The sequence below is a fragment of the Nipponia nippon genome, unplaced genomic scaffold, assembly GCF_047370975.1.
Source record: "Nipponia nippon isolate SJK-2023a ecotype South Korea unplaced genomic scaffold, ASM4737097v1 scaffold_10, whole genome shotgun sequence".
Classification (NCBI taxonomy): Eukaryota; Metazoa; Chordata; class Aves; order Pelecaniformes; family Threskiornithidae; genus Nipponia; species Nipponia nippon.
The window spans coordinates 33,623,145-33,644,123 of NW_028262291.1; the positions used below are offsets into that span (position 1 = coordinate 33,623,145).

The 20,979-nt window shown below is 45.5% G+C and overlaps 1 protein-coding gene across 6 annotated transcripts in view; it reads left to right on the plus strand.

Moving 5' to 3' along the window:
• ACTN1 (actinin alpha 1) overlaps positions 1–20,979 on the plus strand; it is a 91,570-nt gene that overhangs the window by 33,154 nt on the left and 37,437 nt on the right. For all 6 annotated transcript variants that reach the window (XM_087746488.1, XM_087746487.1, XM_087746484.1 and 3 more), the window contains exons 2-3: positions 10,475–10,589; positions 15,818–15,937. In XM_087746488.1, the coding sequence (XP_087602614.1) occupies positions 10,475–10,589; positions 15,818–15,937 (235 nt within the window). The remainder of the gene's footprint in view (positions 1–10,474; positions 10,590–15,817; positions 15,938–20,979) is intronic.

Sequence of the window (20,979 nt, forward strand, 5' to 3'; positions counted from 1 at the left end):
AATCTCTCTTTAGTTTACTATGATCTTGGTAAAGAACGTGACGAGGTAGGTTGTGGGTGCACTGAGACCACTGCCAAGCACCATGACTAACGCTGCCTCGTTGTTCTGAGATGCACTGTCTCCACCCTCATCTCCGAGTCTCACATTGAAAGTGCTTTGGAGCACAGAGCAGCTTTTCACCCTGTGTCTGTAGTCCCTAGCATGGTAAGGTCCCTACTGATCTTCATGGCCCTTACTTCTTTGGTAGTACGTGTGCATCACAGTCATCTTGTCCCAGGAGCTGTTTTCTTAATTTTGGAAAATCCCATATCAAGTGAATGATCTTAACAATTGCAGATGTTGTTCAAAAGGAGAATCCTCTTGAGCTGAGAGTGATGCATTTCACAGCTGCAAATGAGCTTGACAGCACATTAAGCCAGGGTCAGTGATGATGGCCAAGGGGACAAGTGTATCCAAAAGTCTGTTTTCTTCCTGTACATTTTAGCTAAGAGTTTGTGTCGCCAGTGATGAGAGTGAAGCCCAAATACGTAGTACATCCATGCCATGTAGCCTTCAGAAACTTTTGGATACAGGTATCCTTTCTGATTCCTTGCCCTTTGTCAGGGAGCTCTCACGCTTCATGCCAAACACTGCTTTGGAGTCCCTTTCTCACTAGAAATGCACCTATAGGTTCTTTTAGCCAGGACACTTGCCATCGTCCCTTAGAAAACCAGATTATTTCAAGTTTTTTCTGCCTTCCAGAGCTGTAGAGTCACTAAAGTTCTGCAGCCTGAAAAGCCCGGAGCAAGGCTTTGTGCTAATTTTGCAGCATCCGTACAGAGCAGTGGGCAAATACATTAAGTTGTTTCAATTATTCAACCTGTTTACTTAGCTCTGTATTTAGAAAGCCTGGATAAATGAAGCTGTAACTTCCTCTTTCTCCCTTCCCCTTCATCAGCAAAGTAAACAGCTGAAGAAGAGCCACAGAAAAAGCAACACCTGTGAATCTTCCCAGGAAGCTGGAGGAAGCAGCCCCTTAGGGCAGCAGCATGAGATGGACATGAGGGCTCTGGGTGGTCCCAAATGTCCCTGAACCTCCCAGGGCTCTGGGTGGTCCCAAATATCTCTGAACCTACGCTGCAGAAGGGTTTTCATCCAGACCAGGTCCTGCACTGCTGGCTTCGTGGACTTAGCATAAACAGATAGCTCCCCCCTGCCCCATCAGAGCAGAAGCACAAGACAAATCTTAGCGCAAGAGTTGCATTTGCATCTGCCTGTGGAGCAATGCGAATCCACTGGAGGGAGGGTGGTTCTCTGCCTTGTTTCCAGTTGAAATAAGTCCCATACCCTTCTCCCATGCTCTCAAACAAGCCGTGACTGGGGCGGATCCGTGTGTCCTGATTTGTGTTACAGTGCCAGGTGTTCGCTGTCTTCCCCCCCAGCCTTTTCCTGGGACCGAGTGGGTGACACCTCACCATGAAATCAGTACTGGGTCTGGATAAACCCTCCGAGAGAGTTTGGCTGGGCAGGGAGATGTAAAGTGCAGGCCTGCCATCAGGGATATAAGGCTGCTCATGAAGGTTTTCATGGTTTTCATTCTGGTGTGCTGGACAGTTGGAGTTCAGCCTCCATGAATCAAACGTTCTTGCTTTCAGTGGTTTGTCGCCACTTTTCAGTCTGTGAAGAGTTGCATCTTAGCGCTCAGTAAAATGATTTCTTCCAGTATGTCTTCAAATGCTTTAAAGCATTTGGGAAGCTCAGCGTATAAAGTGCAGAGACAAGCTCTGTTTAATTTTTGTCATGAGAGAGCTTGAAGCAAGTTGACATTTATGAGCTGATTTCATAGGAGAGAAAGAGCATAAGGAACAGTCTTGCTAGTCTGAGCTTCACAATAAACTCTAAAAGACCATACTTCTAGCCAGTTGATCTCCTTGTACAGTTTTTTTGCATGGTTTTTGCATGTCTGAAGACTTCTTGTAAGTTCCTAGCTATTAGTGCTCCCTGGTAACTCTAGGATAAAGAGAGCTTGTACTTTACTGATTTGAAATGCCAGCCGACTCATTGATTTAATGGTCAGTAGCTTTCAAATGCGAGAAGCTGATTCTTCCTGAAATGGTGCAGCTGTGTAGCAGAAATGGAGTTAAAGGCGCCAGGGGCACAAATGTAGAGAAGAACAAATATTCACCCTGTGTTGGACGGGAAGTGTGCTGGATTGAGGTTTCTGCCCTCAACACTTTAGCCTGTTGTAAGCTAATACAAGGGATTGTTCTGACTCCAAAGCAGTTAATACCATGCCAGTGGAAAGCCAGTGTGGAAGGGACTCTGGCTTTTTTTTTTTTTTTTTTTTTCATCCTGTCTTCCAGGAGAGGAGAATTAAAAATTGTGCAAGACACTGAGAACTGTATTCCACTGAGCAAAAATGAAAACTCCTACACTGAATTTACTTGCGCTTCTTGCAAGTGATGTGCTGATTCATTGCCATCGTCCAAAAGCATTAATTGATTGTCGGGGGGTTTATTTTCCCTGTGCAATGGTTCCTAGCTCCTCTGGACAAGGAGAGGTTTTGGTGGTGAACTTCACGTTCCCAGTGGGATCCAGCTTGGCTTATGCAGTTACAGGTAGGGCTGGGGCTCTTACTGCTGTAGTGTTGTTCTCATCCTGAGCTGCAGAGATAGGTTTTGGGAAGTGGCTAAGAGACTGAGCTCTGTGTTTCCAACTTGCAGGGGCTGTGCCCTGGAGTCGGGAAATGCAAATAAACTTACAGTTTTCCTTTTCACCCTCAGTAATTCCTTATGCAGACACTAAAGGGTTCTTTAGGTGGATACTAGTAACACACAGTGCGATGTAATGATACCTCCCATTTTCAGGATGTAGTACTTCAGAAGCAGAGTGGGCTATATTTTGCCTTTCAGCCGCACTTGGAACTCAGTGGCTGCAATTAAATTGAGAATTGGCCTACTCCATTGGAAAGCAAAGCTCTTCACTGTGCAGCATTGGTCTCATTGACCATCATACCTGTAATTCTTTAGAGGTCAGCTGCTGATGGTGTAACTCTTCAACAGAAACCAAGCTTTTCGAACCACCCCTTTGGGCTCGGAGAGTAAATGCTGAAAGGATTTATCAAATGCCTTTCTTTTCAAAATTGTTAGGTGGCTTCAGCTGCAGAGCAAGGTGTAGTGGAGGTATTTAAGGTTAGAAGAGGAAGTGGATATGGCAAACGGTGGCTGATCTCTTAATTCAAGTTCAAACAAAAGGTGCTTTGGGTGGCTCCCTGGACTTGCTATGAGGTTTGTGTAGAGGAGCTCCAATCCCTAGAGTTTCTCTGCGGGGAGAGGACAGCCATTTGTGAGTATTTTGGGGCATCCTAGCAGATGTCTAAGTACACCAAGGAGTAAACCAATGTGTAGCATACAGAGGTGAGGGCTGTAGGGCTGCACTTCCTTCATCGCAGCTGAAAACCACTAATATATATGCGCATGAAGCTTCTGTCACTTGCAGCCTGTGGGCATAGAAACCATTCAGTGGGCCAGGAGACTGTGTTTTGGCTTATCTCATCACAGTTATACTTCATGAAGGGCCCTTTCAACATGCAGCTTTCTTCACTGTGTGATCTTTGTCCAGCCATGGACTTTCTTGTGCCAAGGTGTTGACAGGATCCAGGATTACTTTGTAGTTACTCCTTAATTAACTGAGCACCTCCTTGTCAGCTTATACCACAGCCTTGGGCAGGAAAAGAAGCTGCAACCAAGTCTGTCTTTTGAGTCTGTGTTGAGTGTGGGGAGGGTGACAAGCAGCCACCCATGAGACCCCAGCAATTCTTCCAAGTGCTTTAAGGTTTGAAAGGAGGATTCGGAGAAGGGGCTGCCGGCAGAAACTGTCGGAGAGCAATAGCACCAGGAAGGGGAAAATCACATGAGGCCCTGGGGGTTAATGCTGGTAATGAGTTAGTGCTGACTGCAGGGAAACTTGGACTGGATGGTTGAGATTTGTTTCATGGCCTAACCAGGCTTTCAGTCCAAAAACTTCTGATTAATAAGCTAATGATGGCCTAGTCTGTCTGTTCAAAGAGCAAGAGAGAGAGATTTGCAGTGGCTGTGGCTTAGCATCCTCCTTACTTGATACAGTATATTCAGCTCCCAGACTACCAAGGTGGAAAGGATCCCATTTTGGGGCAGCTGGAACTGCTTTATTAGTAATTCTATTGCTTAAAAAAGCCATCTGTGCAGCAGTTTTCTGCCTGCTCTTAATAAACTATTAGTTGTTATTAGCTGAATGCCTCAGTCGTTGTTCCAGATAATTTCATTTAAATAAAATTCCTTGCAGCATGGAATCATCTGTAGAATTTGTTGCAAGAATTAGCAGATCTGTCTCAGCAGTCCTGTAATGTATGGTGTTGTAGTAAGCAGGCGCCACAGAGAGCTTGCTTTCAAGCCAGGCAGGGAATGCAGCCTGGCTGTGCAGTCAGAAGCCCAGATGCACTCCTGAACACACAACTAGCAGAAGAGCAGCACTTGAAGCTGGGTAAATTGATTTTGTTTTCCAGCTGTGCATGATGCATTGTTTGAATATCTTGTTTTCTTTTCTGGTGACTGGAAAGGGAGTCTCCAGTCATTTCCCCTATAGCACTAGAAGAAAGCCTGGGCTAGCACCTATAGCTTTCAGCCTCACTTTGCAGAGCACATGTGCAGACAGTGTAAAACTGTGCTACTAGGCTGAGATTTGTGTGCTAGCAGCTCCATCCCCTTCTTAACAGGAGCCAAACCTTTGTGGACACATCTCGACAGCAGAGCTGTGTTGAAATACTTGCTTAAAATTCATCCCCCAGCATAAACACAAGGAAGGAGGGTGGCTTGGTGGCTGTGAACACTGCCTCCCTTTGAGCATGGTGGTGGTGTTCTAGAGAGGCAGTGCTCCAGTGAATTCTTTCTTTGGTTGCTTAAGCCAGACCTTTCTCCTATCAGAAAGGAGGCAAGCAGCGCTGCTCTGGCTCAGTTACAGCTTCTCCGGAGCTGTTACACAAATATGGCAGTCTCTTGGCTGTGTCAGAAAGTTTACACTCACCCATGGAAAGCAGGGCTGCATGGAAGAGTGATTTAGCAAGGAGAGAAGTAAAGAGCATCTGGAAAGGTCAGATAAAGCTGGAATGTCACTGTCCCAGCCACAAAGAGATAAAACTGTCCATTTATTTTTTTTAATATCTGTCATTTATGTGGTTATGGTAGCTTCGACATTTACATTGCTAAAATTGCTCAGTGGCTGAAGTGCCTTATGACTGTTTTTTTACAGCAAAGAGCTCTCTGGATCCTCTCTCAGTGGTGTGTCAGCACTGCTGCTTTCCAGGCAGAAGCATTCTTTAAACTTAAAAATGTTGACTTACTGTCCTGCTTCCCCAGGTTTCAGGAGCGTTGCCTGAACCACTTTGGTACCAGAAAGGTACTGAATTTGGAAAGGACAGGGTGAAGAGGAAAGGTTATTGGCTTTCAGGAACAAAAGCAAAAGTTTGGGAAGTGCAAAGAGTACCAGAGAGCACGTGTGTGCATGCACGTGTAATACAGGGAGAACCAAAGGTAGGTTTGCCGTTGGCAGGACTGGGAGATACCTGGAAGGAGCTAGCTGAAGACGGTATCTCATTAGCGCTTTGGCTGCAGGACCTCCAGCCATCACCTGGCTGTTGTTTTTAGTTAACTCATGCCTGGGCAAGGGTTAATACAGTGAACTCTGAAGAAGCAGGGACTCTTCATGTTGTGTCGGAAGAAGGGTGTGCGTGCCTGTTAAAATAGGTATGCGGGGAGGCTTGTAGAGGTTACTCCAGCATTACTGCTGAGGCAAAAGAACAGTTAATCACATTTGCTTGCTTTTAGTAACATTTGTTATTCTTTTTATTATTTGACAGGTTATATTGTGGTAGAATATGAAGGTCCTATTGTTCATACAGCACCCAGCACATAAATAGCAAGAGTTGATCTCAGTGTCAGGGATCTTGCTGATGAAGCTGGGGTGTAAAAAAAGGAAGCTACAAATCATAGCTAGATGGGAGCAGGGGACGCAGAGAGCAGTGATGAGAAATGCATGCGTGTACATGCAAACACACGTGCATCAGGCGTCCTCCATTGTGAACACCGAACAAGAGGCAGACCTGCAGTGGGGTCCTGGCAATCTGTTGTGTCCAAAAATGAAATTAAGGGTACAATATATGCAAAAATCCAAGGGCCAAGAAACACAGCTCTGTTTGCACCTCTTGTGCAGTTACCATAGAAAATTTATGGTGTGAGATTTGTATGAAGAAAATCCAGTTGATGGTATGTTTTTGTGCTATTATTTAACAGTAAGTAGTTTTCCAGCTCTGTGAAATTTCCGTAAGCCTCAAGATTAACAGAGTATTTGTTTCCTCGTCTTTGGGACAGGAAGTTAGAGGTAAGTGGGAGAATAATCTCCAGGCTTCTGTGTCTGCAGGCAGCAAGGAAGCACATCTGCTGCCTCAGAGCAGTGGTTTGAGCTCACGACTGAGAAGATGGTGCTTCCCGCCTGGCAGTGCCTTTCTGCCCTCCGAACTGGGGTGCCTCGCCTCACCCCAGCAAACACAGGTGTTTTGGTTTTTTTTGTCTGGCTGCTCCCAGGGCTGGGCCTGCACCAGAAAGATGGCTGGCTGCTCTCGGCAGCCCTTTCCACTTTCAAAAGCTTGTTTGCTGGTGGCAGGCAGCACAGCAGGGCTCACCGGCCACCCTGAGCCAGTTGCCACCACTCGCTGTGACTCAGGGCGTGGGGAGGAGCGGCTGCATTGCCCAGAAGGTGGATGGGGCGAGTGGGTGGTTGCAGTAGGTTTCCTAGAATAACAAAAAGGATCCTGTGCAGATACGTGAAGCCAAGTCAGTAAAAATGGCTCCAAACAAGACTGCCAGGATTGCAAGACCCAGTGGGCAGAAAAATTTCAGCTCTCCCTTCTTCTCTTGCTCCCCCCGACTTTTCTGCCACATTTCTTCAGCCTTCTTCTATCTGCCTGTCAAATCTCCTTCCAATTTACTCCTTTGAAGTAAGAAGATATTTTACTCCTGTGCAGTATATGTGGCAAATGCAACATAAAGCTTTTTCCTGATTATTATGTTTTGATGGATTGGTTGGTCTGTGAAGAATATAGTTTGTGAATCCTATTGCAATTATTAAAAGCATTCGTAATCCTGCTTTCTTGTAAAATGGCCTAATGCATCCACGCTGGGCTGCTGGTTGTTGCTGTTCCCATACGCTGTTGTACTGCTTGTGGTATTACGCTTATTGGAGTTCATGTATGACCTGAAGGGTGCCTTGAGAAAATGTCTGCACATCTGGGAGTTGTGTAGTGGAAACTGCGTGTGCTCTTTCTTTTAACCCTTCATGGTCTGTGTCCTTGAGGAGCTGAGGTGTCAGCTTTGCCACTGGTGGCTAATGCCAACACTTTGTAGAGTTGTCTCACTTCAGCTTGGCTGAGGCCGTGATGTGGTGGAGATGGCTCCAGCAGAGAAGTTGGAGTGCTGGCTCTGGGACTTGCTTTTCCACCAAGCCCTAGGTGACTCTCGCAGCAATAAAAATACTCTCACTAATCTTGCTAACCTGCCAGGCTTTATAATAATGCAAAGTTTAGAAGATTTGTGGTTTGCTTTTAATTTCATCTGTGTTTCTTAGAAATGTGGACCCAATCACCCTCTTCCATCCTCAAAACGTGTGAAGAGATGCCCAGTTGAGCTATTCCAGGATTATCCGTGATTTAAAGCAGAACTTTCTGATCTGCTTTGGGCTGATGGAAAACAAAACTCAAATGGCTTCAGAGAAGTCATACAAGAAATAAAAGTGCAGTCTGACGGCCTGTGAGTTAGATCTCAGGCTTCCTTCTCAGTTCAACACAGATTTTGTAATGTGACCGAGGGCCAGTCACTAACTCTAGGTATCTTGCTTTGTCTGCTTTTCCAAATTTGAGAAGGAGGTTCATGGGCATCCACAACCTTCCTGACATAACTTGCTGTCATACTTTGAGATGTGGTGATAATGTAGCGTTTGAAAGCATCTCTGCTCTCATTTGCCCCTCTGGAGGAGCGTAGGAGCCTGGCTGCAAAAGGGAGCCAAATAATTGAATCTCTTCTCACATAATACAGCGCAGGCAGTGGAATGAAGAAAGTAGTGCCAAAAGGATGTACTTCAGAATACAGGGCCCATTTTCAAATAAACCCGCTCTTATTTGAAAAAAAAACAAAACACTTTTATTTCTCAGGGGAATAACAATAAAAAGCAATAAAAGGTGTGTAATGACTTACTCTTTTTTTTTAAAGCGTCCAAATCTGGAAGGAAACCAGGCCATCTTGAAAAAAGAGATCCCAGACTTTCACAATACATGCATCCGTCCAAAGGGCCATTGTCATGAAAGTATTTACAGCTGTGCTGTTATCCTGCTCCATCCCACAGCCCCGGTGCGGAGCAAGGCCAGAACACAGCAGTGGGAAGCTCGGCAGCTGTTGAGCAATGCTTTTTCCAAGGAAAGATTCTGCTACACTATTTGTAGTCGTGTAAGCACGAATGTGAGCAGGTTAGTCAAGGAAGCCCAGCTTCCAGACAAATAAGAGCAAGCCCTGTTGCTCTTTGCCATTTGGGGTAATCTTTCTTTTGAAATCCTGTGCGTAGTGTAAGCAGTGGTGAAGCATTTCTAAATTTTTGGCATGCCGTGCTTCAGTATCAGCTGAGTCGTTTCTGTTGCGGTTCCCCAACAGCCTAAGATGGCACGACTGCTGTGGTCCACTCCACCCTCCTGTTTGGCCCATGTATGCCCAATTTTCTCTTGCAGAGGCTTGTTAGGCTCTGCTGAACTGCCTCTGTGCACTGACTGAGCAGAAAACTAGCCTTTCCAAAGAAAGTAAACAGTTCTTTGCTGGGTCAGTGAGTTGAATTGGCTCTGGGAGCACATCTGGGAGAGGGAGGGAAGAAAGACCTCCTTTCCTTGTGGTAGCACTGAGCTTTTGGAGCTGCTCATTTTTTGAGTAACCTCACCCTTCTATTTAAAGAGTGATTGAGGGGTTATCAGTTTGTACAAAGGAAAGGGTTTACTTGGTGTCCTGTTCAAACAATGTGAAACACATTCATTAGCACTTGGACAAACTTGTCCACCTTAAAAGAACTGGTTGCTACCATTTACTCTTCAAACATTAATTTTGTGTCAAACAGCTTCTGCATCTCCAGGTTGGGCTCTTTAATTCACCTATTTAAGACCATGCCGCACTGAGGTGTCTGAGGTGTTTTATATTTGCTTCTTGTGTTTTGACTGTCGAATGGCAGCACGCACTTTTCTCTTTCAGACCCGTTCACATGGTGCTCTTTTGAGATAATCCCTATCACATCTCTTGGATGAGATGGTCTCTTCCCCATCAGTGCCCCACGTGCCCATTGTTCGGAACATGGGCCGACAGATTGCAACCACAGAAAATGTGTCTTGTCATCAGCTGTGGTGAAATTCATTTCTCTCATATGAGAGATCCTCTTATCCTGACCACTTGAGGTCAGAAGGCGTTTCCAAAAGAGTTTTGTTTAGCCTGAATGCCACTGGCTGTGTTGTAGTTTGGTCCTCAATCCTTCCTGCACTTCAAACTCGTATTATTACTCCAGTGGTGGTGCATAATATCACTAATTACAGAGTGGCTGTGATTTCCATCATTGAGGTGGCTGCAATGATCCTTCTGCCAGAGGCTCTCAAACAGTGGGAGTCTGGGACTGTGCTAGACAGTAGTGTCTCTAAGTAATGCTTACTTTTACCTGTGCTACTTCTGAGACAGGTGACAGCATCGTTATTGAGAAAGCATTTACTCCTCCACGTGAGGAGGGAGGAAAGGTGGGACAGTCAGGCAGGGGAGGGAGGTCTGCTTAGCAGCAAGGCGGCAAGACTGGAGGCAGCAGGACAGGCACTACTGGGATGTGGTTTATGTGGCTGAGGAGCTCGGTGTGCTGTCCTTCAGTGTCTGTCGAAGGGCTGCAGTGTTTGCTGGGGATGGAGTAGACCAGAGGCAGTTGGCTGTAGAAGAATGATCCTTTTTTTTTCTCAAGCACCTGTCTAGAGACAAGAAGATCTGGAATGCTGCTTTCTGTTCTCCTTCATATTATGTTAAGATGTGTCATCTAACACCACTGGAGTCCCTAGCAATCCGAGCACTTAGCATGCCTTAAAATCAGTTTCAAGGTATCTAAACCAAACACAAAACGTAGGGGCCTCTCCAAGAAAATCAGACATGCTGGAGCCGTGAAGTGACTGTCCCTCTCAGACTCCGTCTGTCATGGGAACACCCTGCAACTTCTTTGGATATTTGGATACTAATGCTTGTGTTCCACAAGGACAGCGGGTGGAAAGATGATAACCTAACCAGCATTTGAATCTGTCATGGTACCTAGCAGCACTGCTTTGGTTCTGAACTGTTGTTTGGCTTCTGAGAAGATTACTGACTGCTTTCTTTTTTTTTTTTTTTTTTCTTTCTTTCCTGTGTTTTAGACGTTTACAGCATGGTGTAATTCTCACCTCCGCAAGGCTGGGACACAGATTGAGAACATAGAGGAAGATTTCAGGGATGGTCTTAAACTCATGTTACTTCTGGAAGTCATTTCAGGTGAGAGAGGTTCTGTGTGGTGCTCTCAAGTGTCCTGAGCATCTCTGTTCTGAAACCTGTCCTCCCCCTTTCTCGCAGAATAGGGACAAAGGCTGTAATGCTGCAGATTTTGCTGGAATATAAGAACAGCTGCTTTGTGATTCAGAGCAAATTTCTCCCTAACGAATATCTTGTCTCCAGCGGTGACCATTAATGTGCTTTTGGAATGTACTCCAAGCCTCACAGCCTGTGCAGGCTGCCCATTGCATTCCTGCTCCTGCCTCTCTGCTTTCCTCTGCCCGTCAGGAATGCACAGCCTCCTGTGAAGGCTCAGGCAACGGCTCTTACTGCTTGGCAGGGCTGACGAAGCAGCTCTGGGAAGAGTGTGGGAATGCTGCACTGGCAGATCATACCAAAGCCACATGACAGTGGGAATAGGATAGAAGTTATTGGAAGAGAGGAGTCAAACCAGTAAATCTTCTGTGTCGTTCAGTTTCAGCTGTGACTGAAGTTTTTCCATTCTATTTTCAATCTGAGCTCAGTGCTCAAGCCTTCAGGGAAAAAAAAAATCCCAAAGAAAAGCAAAATCCCAGAAAACCCAGTCTGAAATAAAAACAGTGGCATGAACAAGTTAGGTCAGGTTTGTTTTCACTCCCTATCACAAATGTCCCACTACTTGACCGATATCTCCCAGGGATTATTTCATATAAGCAGTAATCCCCATTGATGTGCTGATGAAATAAATACCTTAGTAAAGTATTGTGGGAGGCACTGAGGGGGACTAAGACTGTATGTATGAACTGGGGTTATATGCTCACAGACTTTCTTTCGATAGCTTTTGAGCCAGTAATAGCAATCCAGTGACTTGCACTCCTGACCTTCTTGGTACGTTTTCCAATAAAATTGCCATGATAGAAGCACTCAGACTGCTTTCACTCTGCCCCTCCTTTCCTTCCCTTCTCTTTTGCCAGCTCCTGCAAAGGTGCTGTCAGTATATGTGTTTTTCAGAATTTATGAATATAGGATAAAACCTCAGGGGTTTTGCCCATGCTCATGGTTTGGAGGGATCAGAGTTCAAAATATTATCAGAGCTTTGCAGGATGCGTATTGCATCTGCAGTGCCTGTAAGAAATGAGGTAGCAGAGTCTTATTGGTTTATTTTCTGTATTTATGTTCCCTTGCAGAGGAGGAGCTGCAGCCTGGAAGCTGGGGCAGATGGGCCTTGATGGCTTAGTTTCTAGTTGCTGACCTGGAAGATAGGGGAGAGAAGCATGAACAGGGGAGGGCAGAGGAGGCTCGGTGCTAAAGCAGGGGGTCTCATATCTCACACTGCTTAATTTCCTTGCTTCATGTCCCACTCTTCCTCTCCTGTTGTCCCTTCAGGAGCCCAGTGGCAAGGCCTGTCAGACCCCCTTCAGTTTGGGAAGAAGTTAACTGCTTCCGAGTGCACTGGTGGTGTGGGCACAGCATTTCCCCATACGCTGTAGAGCGGCTCTGTGCCTGCAGCCTGCCACTAGATGACCAGAGGGCAAAGGCACAGGGAGCAGCTATGGGCTGCATCCCACCAGAGGCCACGGTCCTTCACACACTAAAGACTGAGCATCCTTTCCTTAGACCCAGCAGAAGCTTAGAAGCGCAGTTCTCCTAGGTACAGTGGCAAAAGAGGAGAAATTTAGCACAGTTGTTTTTTTCCCATTTCATTTCCATCATTGGCAACTCCCTTTCCAGTTGTGAGCCCCGCTCCTCTTACAGAGCCTCCTTCCAGCTGCTGGCCCTGCCAGTAGCCCTTTTGGCCCGTAGTTGGGGAAGCAGTAGCCCAGCCCAGGAGCAATGTGGGGGTAAGGAGTCTCCTGCTGGTTGGCAAGGGCTTGCCTGTATGTTCCTGCCATAGTTCCCACTGATCGCTTGCCAAAAGGGTGAGTCTCCGGATGGCTCTTACCCCTCCAGTTCCAGCTTCTGGCCTTTCCTTTCAGCTCTTGGCTCCCTCCACACCTTCCTCTTCCCATATTTTGGGGGACTGCAGAGCTGCTGACGGGAATTTGGCGTGGGCAGGGTTGCTCTGTGGCAGACTGATCTTTTCCTCTAATCCAGAGGCTGATGGCCATAAGAGCCTTCAGCCATGAGAGTGCTGGGCCAGGCTGGCCGAGAGCCGTGCGGAGCCAAGTGCCTCCTCCGCCTGGCCCGGCCTGTGTGGGAGCGAGGGTGCGCTATCTCCCTCTGCCCCCGCTGCAGCCGCCGCGCTGCCGTGGGAGGAAGGCAGGGAAGCTGCGGCAGGGAAGCTGCTGGAGACCCTAGGGTGGGAGAGGGACCGTGCCGCTGGGGCTGTGGGAGACCTGTTTCAAGCCAGACCCTCTTTTGTGGACACGTTGCTGCTGGGCAGCTAGGGCAGGTAGGAAGCAGTTTTCCCATCCGACGCGAATTCCTAAAGTATGGGAAGCGGCGATGTTCTGCAAGAGGACAGGAGCTGTTTTACTCAGCCCGGTACCTGCTGGTGGTGAGCTGTGCTGCTGACAGGTCCCCTTCCAGCCCAGCCAGAGCCCCTCGGTCCCCCAGCCGCTGTGCGGTGGGGAAGGATCCACGGACAGTCCTGGGACTTCCTCATTGCGAGTCCTCTCCCGTTGGCCTTCATGGTGGAAAGTAATGGTTGGCCTCCCCCCCCGCTAGAAATTGCCCCAAAAGTTACACTTTCATTTTTTCACCACATGCATTTCTTTCCCCTGACAAAGTCATTTTAAAAATAATACTACAAGACTGAAAAAGGCTAAGCTCCTGTTTAGTACTTTTAAAATAAAGTTATAAGGCTTTTTTTTTTTTTCCCAAACAAAAGGAATGACTAATTGAAATTTTTCCTAAACAAATTTGCTGTAAACAACTTCTATGCCAACACTTCCTTGCATTGTTTGGCTTTTAAAGTACAGCCTTGGGCTAGTACATGAGAATCAGAGAATGGAAGCAAGTAGGCCATTTTCATTGTCTCAGCTGGGAGAAGTACTGAGAAATAAAGCAATGATGCAAATAGCTGAAAGTAGAACATATTTCTAGCAGGCTTCCCTTCTAACAGTCTATGTCATTAATAACGTATGGCATGGAACCAGATGAAGCTTTTCTCTGGAAATCTGAATTTGTAATGAAGTCCAAGTCTGAAGGAAATAGCCATTGGGTTTGGGGACTTTTAAAGTTCCCCAAAAGAAGATTCTAAAACAAATATCCGATTGTGGTATTTGAGAGAGGGAGACTGCAGTTTTGCAATCGCCGTCAACTGCTTGAGCATCGCATTGTTGTCAGGGGGAACAATCCTGCTCTTCCCAGCCCCAGGGAGAGCAGTTCAGATGCTCTCCCTTGTGCTGGCAGTGCGCATCATGGGGCCACAAGGTGAATTGGATCAGCTTGCTGTTCCAGCTGAAACTTAATCTCTTGTCTTTATTTTTCTTTCTGCAAGGCTAGTTTACAGTCACATCAGCTGAAGAAAATGGTTATTTTTTAGCTGGCTCAACCCATTTGTTGATGTTTGGCAGCATAAGTCAGTAGACTTATAAGTCTATTGTGAAATTACATGTAAAAATGCCATTGTGAAACTGTCACAAAAAATGCTTCCACTTTTATTTAGATTGACTAGCATTATCCAAATGGAAAAAGAAGGCAAGGTACCATGACATGTACTTGAGGCTTCATTAAAGCAAAAGAGATTTTTTTAATCCTAGGATGGAGGTAGTACCATAAATACATCTTTTTACTTAAATTGTCAGACATCAGTGTTTCATTTTGGAAGTGAATCTGGTTTTATCCTTAAGCTTGAGAGCTAATGACACCAGCCTACACTAATCACTGAAACACTTTTAAAGGATTTTCATTTCCAGACTTTTTGCCTTTGTAGGGCATGGCTATGGAGATAATCTGTTTTTCTCCCTTTTGGCTTTTCCTCATTCCTTTGTTAGGAAACAAGCCATCCAGTTTTAGCATGAAAGAGAGTTCTTTAAAAAGTACTTTTTTTCTCACCCTTAAGCCTCAAATAAAGGTTTTGAGTCAGCTCACATTGACTTAAATATTCAAGTTCAAGATATAGCAGACGACTTTTGGAACTGAAGAGGTCAGGTGAGTAATTACTTGCCTAGACTTGCCCATTTGATCTCTTTTTAATTTTCTCATAACTTTTTTTTCAAAGTGCAAAACCTGCTTGCATTTTGTTTAGATCTTCTTTGTATTCTGGAGCTTGTGATCTGAAAGCAGCTCTTCTGCTCATTTTTTGGTGTTGTGTGTCACATACAGGTGGTTCCTGATGTCCCATCTAATTACATTTCTACCAGAGGTTCCTTTGAAAAGTCCACTTGTCTGTCCAAGCTTTGATTTGCTTACTCTGCGTGCTGGGTTAGCATTAGTAAAAGTGAGCTGTGAGCAATTACAGGCAGCCTATCAAGAAGGGCATGACTGCACTTAATGCAACTCTTTCAAATAAATAAGGTCAAGAAAGTGCTTTTCCAAATCTTCCAGCTTTGTTCCAGTCAGGAGCTGGCATTTGCTCTAAGACTCATTTCTGTCAGATTTACCTGCTCTTACTTGGAGCTAGGCTGCTTCCCTTTCTCTGCCTCATTCTAAACATTTAAAATGCATACCACTGTGTAAGAGACCATGGCATAGAGTTAGAAATACATCAAATGTAATGGAAAGGAGTTGAGATTACAGTCCTTACAGTTATAAAGCTGCTTCCCAAAGAAGTAATTTTATTTCCTGATAGAGGCAGTTGTGACCATTCAGTGAAGAGACTAGAGATATGGGAGGTCTGTATCCTGGCTGGGGAAAAGGCAAGATACAAGATCACCCTCATATTTGACTATAGGGAGTTCCAAGAAGCAGAGATTTGCTTTGTAAATTGGGTTTTGGAAATGCTGGAGGGGAGCTCCTCAGCTGTCTTCATGGGGGAGGGAAGTTTGTGCCGTTTCCAGGCATCGCTATCTGTGGTTAACGGTACAGACGTTAGTTCCACTGCCGTGGAAAGGACTCAGTGCCGACAGTTCCTCTGTTGTTAAATTATCTGGGATGCAACCAAAAGATACTTTTCTGTCTGATTCTTTCAGGGGATACTTAATGGTGAGTGTGGCTGTCCTGCATTCATGGTTGAGAAAGGATGCAGGGAGGTCCACCCTCTGCCTGGCTGAGCAGCGGGAGCCACCAGCATGGGGAAACACCCACCAGGGAAGAAAGGCTTCAGAATTGTTTTCTAATACTTCTTTTTTTTCCTCTTTTCTTATTAGGTGAACGTTTGGCTAAGCCTGAAAGAGGCAAAATGCGAGTGCACAAAATATCCAACGTGAACAAGGCCTTGGATTTCATTGCCAGCAAAGGAGTCAAACTAGTATCTATTGGAGCAGAAGGTAAAGAAGCCAAGCTGTGCTTAGCCATTGCCTTTCTCTCACGGCTGCATGTCATTTCCCTTTGCATCTCCCTAGCCCTACCATGTACTTCTAGAATAAGCCATGGAGGAAAAAAGGGGATATGTTAGGCCTTTACTCTGGATTTAAATCCCACCTTGACACCAAGCTGCCAAACCTGATTCCCACTTGGGCTTATTGGTCAGGTCCTCCTGCTTTTCTCCTCGTTCTCATGAGTTAAGGAAAACATCGAGCAGTGGCAGAAACAAATTAATGGGAATGTTTCTTTCTCGAATGAAGAGAAGTCTCAATTGAAGTATAGCAGCTGCTTGTATTTAGCTTGTTGCAGAGCTGCTGGGAAAGATCCCCTATTGCCGTAGGACATTCCATGGGTCAAAGCCAAGTGCAGTCCCCAGCACAGGTCAAGGACCCCAGAGGCTCCAATTTTCAGGACTTCCAGGCTTCTTGTTGTGCACCCCAGAAAGCTGTTCTGGCTGGAAGCCTGTGTATCGTTGTGTAGAGACTATTGTGGGCAGCACCAGGGATGCCCTCAAGATGAACTTACAGATCATGCAGACAGCAGGGAGTTGTGTAGGATTTTTGTCTTTTCAGCAAAGATGGTGGGTGTTTTGCAGATAGTCACCTGAGACCTAGAAGGGCTTGCAGGTTAGTAAGATTGTTTCCTCTTTTATAAACCTTAACAAGTTGTCATCTTATCCAGATGGTGTTTTCATGACACTTGTTTTCCTCTGCTCTGGACCTGTGTGTGAGTCCTGCCTATGGACTCATGTTAGCACTGTTGCTGTGGAGACACTGCTTCTGTGGTATTTCTAGGTTTGTCTTTACAGTGACCACAGAAAATGAGGGAAGTTTATCTCCATCTTACAGATGGAAATATGTGGTTTCTCCGGGGAAACTCATGACAGAGCCAGGAAATGAGCCCGTGATACAGTTCTGGGTGAGCATTCCTCCTCCAGGAGAGTCGTGGGGCTGCAGGGCTGAGCCCTGCCTTTTCTTAGCCCAGGAGGTCAGAGCAGTGTCAGCATGCTGTCCCCAGTTTTGGCCTTTCAGGCATGCTTTTGAGGACACCTCCAAGACATGTGCCCATCCTATGGTTTGCTTGTTCTGCATCAGATCAGGCAGAATACCTGAGCCGCTGCAGGTGCTTATGTTTCCCTTATGGAGACCTTTACCTCAATGTACTGCTTCAACTTTATGGAGACTTTGGAACAACTTGAAACTAGTGTGCAGGGACATGGCAGACACTTCTTTACTGCGTTTGGTATTTAAGAGCAAAATACAAGAGAGGAATGGCTCAATGATATTGATATTTTGCATGCAAAACTTCAGTTTTCTCAGCTTTTCCCACAGGAACAACCCGAGGGTGTTGCTGGCCCTGGGGAATGTTTATATAGCACAAATGCATGTTTAAGGTCATTTTGTGCCTTTACAAAAGAGACTGATGCATCCAGTGTCTGATACAGTAGTCCATATCTATATGGGACCCTTTTCAAATGGAAGTTTGACCTGGAGCCTGAGGAATTCTGCCCTAAGACAGCTCCTGCTGTTATTTGGATCTTGGACAGATACTTGGATCCTTCTGGGAGTCTAGAGCATGCATAAAACCTATCTTCCCTGCTCTATTCCCTTTTTTTTTTTTTTTTCTGGTTTTGCGCTCCCTGGCCCTAGTTTGCCTTTTCCTCTCCTTCCACTGCCTTTTTCTTTTTTCGTCTCTGCTCCTGAATCAGCTGTGACTATACCCTCACAGCACTTAGAAATCATTTGCAAGTAAAATGGTCTGTGGCCAAAGATCTCCAGGGCCCAGTTATTCAGTATGGATTCATAGCAGTTATCCTGTTCAGAAATAGGCTGTGAGGTGCCATTTTGTGATGGAAGCCATGATTTATATCAGCCTGAACGGTGATCCTGACCTCCCCTGCCAAATGTTCCTGGCTCTCCTTTGTCCTGGTGCCCATGCAGCCACATGGTGAACCCATATGGGTTTCTATACTACCAAAGGTAGCACGGAACTGAAGTTTAGACCAAGGTTAGCTTTGATTTTTATACAGAGCGCTTGGACCCGTGCTGTGATGCCAGCTCCGGCCATGTAAGTGTGATCACAGCATGGGCTCCCCCACCCCAGCGCCGGCCTGTGCACCCAGACCGAGCCCAGGCCACTCTGCTTGTCACCAAGAAACGTAACCTGCTGCAGGGGCTTCTGCCCAGTCCATCCAGGTGCTTGGTGTACAGTAAGTTACACATTAGCTATAAAATGCACCTTTACTTAGAACAGCCCAGCAGTAACTCTGTCCGTGGAAGGGATTATAAACTTTCTTGGAGCATGAATTTTAAGGGCTTACTTTCAGACTTCAAGAAGACATTATGCAGCAGCAAAATAGAAGATAAATCCAATGAGGCAGTCATAACACTGCACCAAGAAAACGAGCTGTAAACACCTCAGTCAGGGTAGACTAGGAAGTTTTCCAGGTGGCTTTTCTCCCAGGGGAGGAAACCACCATCCAGCAGCAGTGTGGTGGTACTGGCTGGGGCAGCACACTGCTCACCTTGAGGTGGCTTGCTCCATCTCTGGGTATCTGCTGGGCAGCAGGGTCCTGTGTGAAGGGTCTGCAGCCCAGCTGTAGTTCTCTATATACATTAGACAAATGACATTGGCCATCAGTGTCCTGGCGCTTTTTTTTTTGTTGTTGTTTTTTTGTTAAAAAATAAGCTTCAGAAAGAATCCCAAGGAGACTCTCAGGTTGGTTTAAGCCTCGTGAAACCTTGTGTTTAATCAGAGTTAGAGTCAGCAAAATGTTTTCATGGCATTTTTCTCGCATTTCGTCAAATAAAGATCCCTCTCTGCTGTTTACAAGCCAAGCTCTGCAGACGTGTCCCAGTGAACAAGAACCAGTGGAAGAGGGCTTCCTACACACATATTCCATGTCCACATTAAATGGAGAGTAAACTAAGCAAACAGAATAAGCATTGAGGGTTAAGAGCTGCTTTTTACAACCATCCTTGACTGTTAACAATTCAAGATGATTCTAAACATCTTTGTTTAGCCAGAGTCCATAGGATCAAAGCAATTGTGGCATATAGCAGATCTGTGTAAATCTGGATCAAGGAAGGCTCTAGCCTGGTGCCGCTTCCAAATGGGTTTTCATCTGCTTTTAAATCTCTCTGTCATCTGACACCTCAGGAGCCTTCTTTTGCTGTAATAGATTCCATACTGGTGTTGAATGCTCCTGGGATTTAACAGATTGAATAGGTCAAGTATGTGACCCTAAGACACTTTTATTTTCACCTCTAATCTGCATAGAAAGTTGCTGCTTTCTTAGACAGATGTGGCTCAGTTCAGCCTAAAAATAACTTTGAATGAACTGATCCCTATTCTCACCTGCGCAAGTGAAAGGAGAAATAAAGCTTAGAGATTTCAACAATTGCAGAAGTCCCATCTGAGCAAAACATCTACTGAAGCACCAGACAGAGCAAGCATACATTTGACAGTGGAAAGAGGGGGAAAATAAGGTCTCTCCATGTCAGTGAGTGAAACATAGCATTATATTTGTCCCTCTCTCCTGCCCACTCAGAATTAGGGAGCTGAGATGTACACCCTCATCATCAATGCCAGCCATCTGTCCTAAATCTGGCTAGACCATCATTAGCAACATGCTTTCTGAAGACAGGGGCATGGATGCTCATCCTGCTTTATTTGGCTTTTGTTAGGATAAACAAAATGCAGAGCAGCCTTTATTTTATGTCACCATTGTTGCTCTATGTCTCAGGTTCCCAGATCATAACACTGTCCTGCCAGTTGTTGATCCCCTGCAACTCCTTCCCTCCGTGGAGTAACCAGAGACTGTGCTCTCATGGGCAACTCAAAAGTAGCTAGGGGGGGATAACAGTTTCGATAGCATTGATTCTGCTTCTAACTACCCAGGCCAGGGTAGAAAAGTAAGCTTAATCATTTTTGCATTTTTCAAAATGAATTCATGCATTTAAAGAAGGTGGTGGCATTTTAAAAGCCACATCTGTGTAGCCAGCCAGTCTTGCTCCTAAGGACTGAATATTTGTCAGGCCCTTAATTGGCTGTCAAACAAATGGATGAGAGTACTGTGGCTTTTGCATATTTTGTTCGTGGTATTTGGTACAATAATGGGAGCTGGGTGGAAGCATACTCACTGGTGCAAAAAATTTGCTTCCAGTGGATGCAGATGCTTCATCAGCTTTAGCCAGCAACTGATCCACCCCCAAGTTGAATGTAAATCACGTTAATAACATGTACTTGCTGCTGCTGTTCAGACAGCAGCTGCTGGTGGTGGAGGAAGTGCAAACAATGTTTGCAGAGGTCCTGCCTAGGAAGAGCGCTTGGAAAGCACGGTCAGGCAGAAGATACTGTCTGATTATTAGCCTTCTAATATGTGAACTGCTCTCACATTACTGAGCCTTACTTATATCAGCAGGGAACAAACTCAGTGTCTTTAATTAAGCATTAGATTGTTCTAGCTTCGTAGTGTTACATTCAACTTTTTAACAATTCCTGTGGAGTTTCTTTCTTTTCATCACTAGGAAGCAGAAGGCTTCATGCAAACCTGTTTTGCAACCATGTTTTTCACTTTTGTTTCTTAACCATATTCTACTATATTAGAAAGAGACTAGCAGCAGCTGAAGGGCGCTGAAGGGATCCTAAAGGAAAAGGAGGTTGGCATTGGGGACTGCAGGGGTGGAAAACCAAGTGAGTGAGGGCCAAAGAGCATACGGCCTTTCTGATCAGGCTGGCTGACTTTGTAACCAGGTTACCAGGAGAAATTTTTTAGCTCTAGAAATGAAAAATGCTTGCCCACTTCTAACAAATAACAGCAACTTTGTCAACTCTATTTAAAAGAAAAAAAAAAAAAAAGAAGAAAAGGACTGGGGATGGTGTGGTTGGTTAAATCTTCATCCTGGGATGGATCACTCACTAATCTCACTGGTATCAGTATCTGCTTGGTAGGTGGTGGGTTTTCTCTGTGTCAAGAAAAAGTAAAATGATGTGTAGAGATGAA